Raw genomic sequence first — 8,840 nt, forward strand, 5'->3', positions numbered from 1 at the left:
TTTCTTTTACCTGTAGCCACCAGAGAAGTCTACTCCAAAATGGTTAATTAATTAATTGATTGGAAGATGGAAATACCTTGGGAAAAGAAAACCCCGGGATCTTTTTTTGGAGAGAGCAAAGACAGAGGAGGCTGCGGGGCACTGTCCCTCCAGGCAAAGGCAAGGACCCATGAAATGTGTTAAGAGGCTGTAAAACTTCATGGTAACTGGGGAGTGAATTTACCCCAGGATGTTTGCTAAACTGGAGGGTTTCTCCACTTCTGCATGGCTTTGATGCCACAGCATAGCCTCACATGAAGACACAACCATAAAGCCATGAGTAGCAGATGCTCCCACGACAGGCAGACTTCCAAAGACTATTTTTACCCAGCCAGGTTTTAAGTTCTAAGTGGGGCGTTAGGTGCTGGCACAACACTACAACCCTACTGTCTTACAGAGCCAAGAGAGCACTTCAGAGGAAATGGAAAAAAGGAAAGAAAAAAAGCAAAAGAAGCCAAATCTGGAGAGAATTCCACCTCTGGCTATCATCTCATCCTCTACTCATCCATCTACTTGTGACACTGTACATTTATCAACATTTCTATGTGTATCCTGGAGAACAGCTCTTAATTAAATGGACGTACCAAAGAATAATTAAACAAGTATCACTTACTTTCTATCTGTGAGTGGAGATCATTGACTATCACTTGTAGCTGCCCGATAGTCATGTCTCTTAGATCAGTGGGTTTTAAGCTTCTCTTCATCAGGCATTCACTTATATGAGGCATATGAGGCAGCTGAAAAGAAATTTTCAATTTTTTTTACCATCTTCAGCCTGCATCAACGACTCCACCAGGACTACCAAATCAAGCTGAAACATCTACACAAAATTTGACCCCAGTCTTCAAATTTACCATCATCAGCAATATACTGATGTAAAGTAATGGTTTAACGGTTTGACTTGATGATCTTAGAGATCTTTTCCATCCTAAACGATGCTACGATTCTATAAAGGTGAGGGGTATGGCGAGCAGTGCTGTACCAAGGTAGGAGTGCTCTGGAATGGGATGAGCCGAGCAGCATCAAGGCAGTAACAACCTTCACATTCCATCAGCTCACCCCCCTACATCCATGCCACCCCTTCAACACTGTGATAAGATGATCCATGTTGACCCTTCAACTCCTGTTGACGGTCCCTATCTCCACTGCTCCTCTGCATGTCCACAGGCACCACGAGAAGCACTGCTGGCCACTGTACACATCTCAATGAGCCAAAGCCAAGGGCAGAAGGGCTGGAGTTACCCACCCAACACCACCCCATGGCCCCCACTTACAAGATCCGCTACTGGCGATTTCTTCCTGTTCTGCTTTTCCACCTCGACCTGCATTTTGGCCATGGGCTTTGCCATAGCCAAGGCCATTTTGGCTTCAGCTTGGAGTTTCTTCTGTCTGGTGAGGAAATCCATGTCGTCGAGGGACTCTGACTCTTCCTCTGTCGTGTCTCTGTCGGAGTAGGAGGAGCTCTGCTTGCTCTAGGGGAGCAGACATGCAGCCATCACAGCCCTGTCACCCCAACCGTGCCTCAGCAAAGAAGTCTGCTGAAGGCTTAACATATTTTTGTGCACTTACATGTGGTATTGTTTCTACAGAAACAGTGAAGAGCACAGATTTTTTTTAAAAACACAAGATTATCTTTAAAAATCAGAGTAATTCCCAGATAGGTCCCCTTGGATCTCACTAGCAACTCAGGCACTTTAAATGGAAAGAGGAGCCAACCAGACCAATAGGTGTTGAAAGGACAGACTGGTTAAACTGGAGGAAAATGTCTGGGGCCACAATATGACATTCACAAAGGAAAAGACATGGACCTGTTGAAGCAGGTCCAGAGGCCACAACAAAGCTCGAAGGGCTGGAAACACAGCCCTCTGCTGTGAGGCCAGGCTGAGAGAGTTGGTTGGTCAGCCTGGAGAAAAGAAGGCTCCAGGGAGACCTTCTGGTGGCCTTCCAGTACTCAAAAGGGGGGGTAAGAAAGATGGAGACAGTCTCTTTAGCACGGCCTGTTGGGACAGGACAAGGGGTGATGGTTTTAAACTAAAAGAGGGGAGATTTAGGCTAGAGAGAAGGTTTTTGACACTGAAGGTGGTGAGACCCTGGCCCAGGTTGCCCAGAGAGGTGGTCAATGCTCCACCCCTGGAAATATTCTAGGTCAGGCTGGATGGGACTCTGAGCAACCTGCTCTAGTGGCAGATGTCCCTGCTCCCTGCCGGGGGGGGGGGGTTCCACTAGATGACCTTTAAGGATCCCTTCCCACCCAAACAGTTCCATGAAAAGAGAGGAAAGCTGGTGGGAGCCGATACCACTTTGTATCCATTACTGCCCTGATAATTACCAGGGACAAATAGAAAGGGAGGAAGGGAGGAAGGAAGTCAGGAAGCCAGGAAGGAGGAACATCTCCACATGAAGGCATCTGCTCTACATCAGCTCTGTGATAACCAGGGGCCATTTGCTATCTGCCCCGTAGGGATTTAGCATTGCTATTTATTAGGACCAGCTCTTCACCACCTTCCATTCAGGATGCCCTACGGCTTCCACACTCCAGAGCCTCCATGGGATGGGTTCCCAGACCTACCATAGGTGACAATGGCGTGTCCAAGCTGGTTTCTGTCTTGCTGTCATCGGCATCGCTGTCCTTGTCACTGCCGCTGTCATTCACAAAGCAAATCTGCAGGTTCATCCCACTTTGTAATCTAGGGGGAGGTGGGGGAAAGGGAGAGGTGACACCACAGTCCTCTCATGCCAGCACTGCCACTGGCCACCTGATGGGTTATGTGGGCAAGGTGCCATGGTGATGTCAGCAGCAAGTTGTGTGTGTTCTCAAAGGGTGCGGTTGTCCTGATGCTGTGTTGGCCTCGTGAAAAAAAGACCATTTCCACTTTTTTCCCAAGAGCATGGTCACCATGCACCCAACAGCTGAGCCAGGACCACCAGCCCGTGGTGGTGGGGCACGGGGCAAGGTCCCAGTGCTGTCGTTTCTGAGCGGTGTTTCCATGTGGGGGTGGAAACTCAGCAACATGATCATGACAATGCTTCTACCACCATCTATTGATGGACTTCAGAATTACCAAGCCACTGCAGAGCTTCATTTATCACAGGTGGCTGTACTATTACATTAAATATATTACATATACTTTGTAGATAATATTTTATTTAATGTAATAATATATAAAACATAAACAGTCTTTTGAGGAGCGGCTGAGGGACCTGGGGGTGCTGAGCCTGGAGCAAAGGAGGTTCAGGGGAGACTTTCTGGCTCTCCACAGCTCCCTGACAGGAGGCTGGAGCCAGCTGGGGGTCGGGCTCTCCTCCCAAGGAACAAGGGACAGGACAAGAGGAAATGGCCTCAAGTTCCACCAGGGGAGGTTTAGGTTGGATATTAGGGAAACTTTCTTCTCTGAAAGGGTTGTCCAGGCCTGGCTCAGCCTACCCAGGGCAGTGGTGGTGTCCCCATCCCTGGAGGGGTTTCAAGGTCACACACCTTCAAGAGCATGACCCCGACACTTGAAGCCCAGCACTTTAAGCTCTTTCATTTTGTACACAAGCACAGATTCATCTCATGTGCAAGCACAAGAATTTGAGCAGGGGTTCTTCAAAGGTTCTGGTAGGTCCTGTAACCAGCAGCGCTACCCTAACACTTTGCCTGGACTCTGATTACTAAGGAAACACCAGAGAGCTCAGGTACCTCTGACTCCTTCTGGTGGAGCAGCTGCCAAACCCTGGCACGTGGCCTTAATTAGACCCAGGCCTAATTAAGGTAAACACAAGCACGGTAATTACAAGATAGCAGCTCCTGGTTTAGCTGTAACTACACCGAGCAAAGCTTGTTTTCCCTTTCAAATGACTCGCAGTTCAATTTAATTTCACAACTGTACCTCCCTGGTGCAATAGCTATTCCTCCTGGCTTTGAACTTCTCTCAGGCTTGTTTCTTCTCCCACACCATGGCAACAGGTAGATCTTCACTCTCAATGTGGGAGGCACCCGATGCCTTCCCAGTGCCACGGATTACTCTCCAGCAGCTGAGTATGAACAAGCCTTTCTGGAGTATGATGTAGAAATTTAAAAAAAAACAGAACTTGTTCTGATTGCACCAACTGTCACAATGCTGCCTGACCCAGGACTGGTGGCACCATGGGATCATCCTCAAGCCCTGCCCTGCTTTGGACATACACATCTGGCATCAAACCAGGCATCCAGACATTAAAATCCTGAGTAGTTTGCAACTCAACATAACGAACTCCTTGGGAATAAAAATTAATCAGCTGTTTTCTTGACAGTAACTCCAGTTGTGCGTTCATAGAATCATTTTGGTTGGAAAAGACCTTTAAGACCTGCAAGTCCAACCATTCCCCCAGCACTGCTAAGTCCAACACCGACCCACGTCCCTCAGCACCATGTCTCCACAGCTTGGAAACCCCTCCAGGGATGGGGACTCCACCATTGCCCTGGGCAGCTTGGGCTAGGCGTGGACAACCTTCAAAGGGAAGAAATACTTCCTAATGTTCAACTAAACCTCTTCTGGTGCAACTTGAGCCCATTTCCTCTTGTCCTGTCCCTTGTTCCTTGGGACAAGAGACCAACTCTCACCTGGCTCCAGCCTCCTGCAAGGGAGCTGTCAAGAACAAGGAGGTGTCCCCAGAGCCTCCTCTTCTCTGGGCTTTGTGATACTTTCATCACCATTCTTGGCCTGCCCAAATCCAAAGGCAATGCTCAGTTCCGGGCAAAGACCCTAAATGAAAATCTGAAGGAAATCTCACTCAGGAAACTTCGGCTCATTTGCTTTATCCCTTGAGCATCCAAATATCTCTTCTATACAGTTTTAAACTAATATTTTAGCACATTATTTACAATTATTTGCATAACACAGAACTATTGCATTTGGATCATAGGACATTGTTCTAAACCAAGGAAAATTCAAGCATATGGTCAAGCAAAAACCAATGGATCCTCTGAAGGGCAGGTCTCAGAATGTCTCACTGGAGGCATCTCATGCTTTGCTGCCTCCAGAGAGGTTTTGGGCTGTGAGGGTACCAGTCTTACCGGGAGGAGAGGCTCGGCTTGCCGCTCTTGCTGCAGCTCGTGTAAAGTCCTGGGCCATCGTCGAAGAAACTGCCCAGAGCCAACTTCTGCCTGATGGACTCCCGCTCATTCTTCTGGGCCTGAAAGGGAAAGGTGACAAGAAGGGGTGAAGCTCCTGGTCACGCCAGCGTGCACGAAAGTCAGCGGTCCTCACCATCATGCTCATGATGCCCAGCATCCACCATGGTGTTTCCCATGCTTGGGTGGACCACGTAGCCCATCCCAAAAGGGAAGCCCTCCTGCATCTCCCCCTCTCTCACAGAGAGATACATTCTCAACAACTACATATTGATAGATAAATATCTGTATACCTACACATCTAACCTATACATCTGATATATACCTCATATATATCCTGATATCTGCACCTATGTCCATATACAGCCACCAAGGCCACACTTGCACCATTAGCATCTTCTATTTCCCTCAGCAGCCTCCAAAACTGCACAATCCTTCTGCCAGCGTGCCTAGAGATGTACTTTTAACCCTTGCCATCCAATTACCCACAGTTTTAAAATGGTATTTTTATATTTATTTTTTCATAAGGGCAGGCTACAAGGTGATTTAAAATTAACCACCTCTCAATGACAACAGAGATGCCTGTGTAAAATAATCAATGTGCAGTGAATTAAAATCACGGATCTAGATTCAAAATTAGCACCAGCACGACCCCAGTGTCTGTCACCACTAGATTACGTGCCAAAGCTGACAACAAATTCATGCAAGGTGGCAAGTTATTGATAGAAGGAATATTTTGAAGCCCTCAAATATTTCATTTTCAAGTAATACGTAACACCCAATTGAGGAAGCACAACAAAAGAAAACATAGCAGGCAATCAGGGGCTGCTTCCATGGTGTTAATTAATGTAACTGTGCTTCCCATATTTCACCTAAGTAAAAATAAAGCACCTTTTTTAATACAAGGAAGTAAGATATAACAAAAGGCAAATTATTAACTTCAAAGAGTTAATGATTTAATTACAAATCCCTCACTGACTACACACATACACATTTCATTTGTAACCTTTAAATAGTTAAAATATTTAAAATAAAACCCATGGCATCAAGTGGTGTCAAGTTTTTGGTTTCAGCTCCCTGTTTCCCAAGTTCTACCCATCTGCCCAGCTAAGCTTTTCTACTTTGTTTTCTCAGGTTTCAAGAATCACATGGAGGCAGTCAGATTGAGAAGGAAAAATAGCCAGCCCTGCAAGTGAAGGCAGCACAAGGTAAAAAAGAGAAGTAAAAATGAGTGAGAAATGTTTTCTTAATGGACTGAGAGCAGAGACGGGGCTGCTGGTGCCGGTTCCTCGTGGTGCCCATCTTGTGAGGCCCATGGGTGTCTCCCCTGTGAGCAGCAGCTGCATCCCACAGAGCATCGATACCTCGTGAAGCCAGGGATACTGAGCTTCCCTGGTTTTCCATCTCAGATAATCCTCTCCCACACCTTCCCATCTCCTGATTTCCCTTGTGTTCTGACAGAAGGTGGGAGCCCAAAGCACACCTCCACCTCCTCCTGCCCAGGTGGGCCAACACATCCCAACCTCCTGGCAAGCTGGGGCCATTCAGCCTCAGCACCATACCCACCTACCCTGTGTGTGCCCAACGCCACTTTTCTTTGCATTAAAATACACACAGACACACTTCCAAAGATTTCCCCCTTTCCAATGGGGCTGTCTCTCCAGACCTTTTTTAGTTTTCCTCTGCTTCCCACCAAGACACAACTGCTCCCAGTTGGACATCTGCACATTTAATCTACATGCAATTTGTTTCCTCCACCAGGTCATTAGTGAGGATACCAAATAACTTTTCTCCCAGAATATCCGGCTTTATAACCCAGACACAAGCTAATGACCATCAAGAAATCAAGAGTCCTATTTGTTATTATAAAATAGGGAACAGCTACTAAGAAACAGAATATACCTTAGGGAACTGGACTTTAAGCTTTAGATGAATTATCCAACAGCTGCAGTAGATGTCCCGAGTTGGGTATCAAAAATGATAAATTGAGCAGGAAAATTGCAAGTGGTTTTTGGACTATTAAATATATTGACTGGCTATATAAAAAATAATGGATGAAATACTCAAAATGCAAAGGTGCAAGCAAGAAAAACATAAACCCGTATTATTTAAATGTGCATGGACACTGAAACAAAAATACACAGATATTTCTGAAAGAAGGGCCTGGTGCAGAGCTGAAGTCTGGCCCAGACCATTATTTTAAACAAAAGGCTGCTTTTTAATTTTAAGACAAAACAATTTGGGGTGGATGTTTTCCTCCTTACCGTTGGCCTTCCAGTTTGGAAGGTCAGTAGCTACCTTTGTTTAAGTCCATGAATAAAACCACAATGACAGGTTATGGCCGTGTCTGCCTCCATGGAGAACACTTTACAGGACTGTTCCAGCCCAGGCAGATTGCCAGGTGAGGTTCAGCCTGAGGTTCAGCCTTTCCCCACAGCAGACTCAGCCCCAGCTCCATCACCCGATGCAATTATTGCTGTTTCTAAGCTGCCAACACCTCACTGCTGTTTGCAGATCACACGTGACCCTTTGTGCTCTTCACGACCCATCCCTGACACCAAAAAAACTCCCCATTTTTGGTTGAGAGCATGAATTTATCCACTATATACATCTTTTCCGCAAACAACCCCGTCCGTAGGGGCACGCAGGTGTACTTGCAGCCTTTACTCCTTACTGCCATCACCCAAAACTACCTGCGGATGGTTTATTTGGCGTTGAGCAGCGACTCGCCAGGCTCCTCATCATGAGCCCTCCCACCACAAGCTGAGCAGCCAGCTCCTAATAACGACTGGTGACAGCACTTCTGGAGTTGTACTCAGGAGTACCAACCCCAGACTGAATCCCGGGTGCACTTTGCCAAGCTGCTGCCTGTTTGGAGGGGGAAGAGTCTAACTGCACACTGAATTACAGTCTAACAGCCACGCTTCGGCAGGACCCCATCCCAGCCGGGCAGTGCTACTGTGAAGGGTTAAAACCCTGTGAGGTGAGCAGAGGCTGGGTGCTGGGGCTATCCACCAGCACATGGCCAGGCCACCGAGGCTATTTTTGCCAGGGTCTGTCATTACCAGCCATGGGCAATGACTATATTTAAAGTTCCAGACCCGTAGGCAGCGCCTTCTTTTATCTCTGTAGAGCACAAGGGCTATTCCCGGATTCACAAACAGACATTGTAACCCCACAACATTTTTTTCCCCCCTCCTTCTTCACGGGGGATTTGCTGTTAAATGCAAACCCAAGTCAAACTTGCACATCTCAATCCACGTGGCAAATTGCCTTAAACCCCAGGGGTCTCGAGGTAGGAGAACACGTTTCCAAGCATCACTTTACATTTTCTTTATCATTAAATGACATGGAAACAGAGAGGGAGGAAGGTTTGCTGCTCCGTGCCAGCATGTTAAACACCGTGGAGTGTTTCCCTGCTCTGGCACCCAAAGCCCACCACCCTGGGAGGGTGCTGGGCAACATTTTGGATGGTCCCTCTCCTGCCAAGAGGGCAGCTGTTGGCAGACAAAAGGCTCTTTTTTTCTCCCTTACCTTTTTATAACTCCCCTCCCCGGCTGGCAGGGCTGCTTTCCTGATGACGTCACCCATGGCATCACCCTCCTGACTCATCTCCTTCTCTCCCGAGTCCTCACATGGGCGGCGAAAGGCGCTGGCCGAGGCATCTCAGTCCTTCCTCCGCTCTTCGACCGGCACCGTGGGACCAAGC

General features: G+C 47.4%; 1 protein-coding gene across 1 annotated transcript in view; it reads right to left on the bottom strand.

The window, feature by feature from the left end:
* Window positions 1-8,722, bottom strand: part of SCHIP1 (schwannomin interacting protein 1) — an 11,605-nt gene extending 2,883 nt beyond the window's left edge. Inside the window, exons 1-5 of the mRNA XM_008946044.1 lie at window positions 8,666-8,722; window positions 5,075-5,193; window positions 2,609-2,726; window positions 1,314-1,511; window positions 653-776 (exon numbers count right to left, since the gene is read on the bottom strand). Coding sequence (XP_008944292.1) covers window positions 653-776; window positions 1,314-1,511; window positions 2,609-2,726; window positions 5,075-5,193; window positions 8,666-8,722 — 616 coding nt within the window. The remainder of the gene's footprint in view (window positions 1-652; window positions 777-1,313; window positions 1,512-2,608; window positions 2,727-5,074; window positions 5,194-8,665) is intronic.
* Window positions 8,723-8,840: the final 118 nt, after the last annotated feature.

Source organism: Merops nubicus, unplaced genomic scaffold, assembly GCF_000691845.1.
Source record: "Merops nubicus isolate BGI_N331 unplaced genomic scaffold, ASM69184v1 scaffold17038, whole genome shotgun sequence".
NCBI lineage: Eukaryota > Metazoa > Chordata > Aves > Coraciiformes > Meropidae > Merops > Merops nubicus.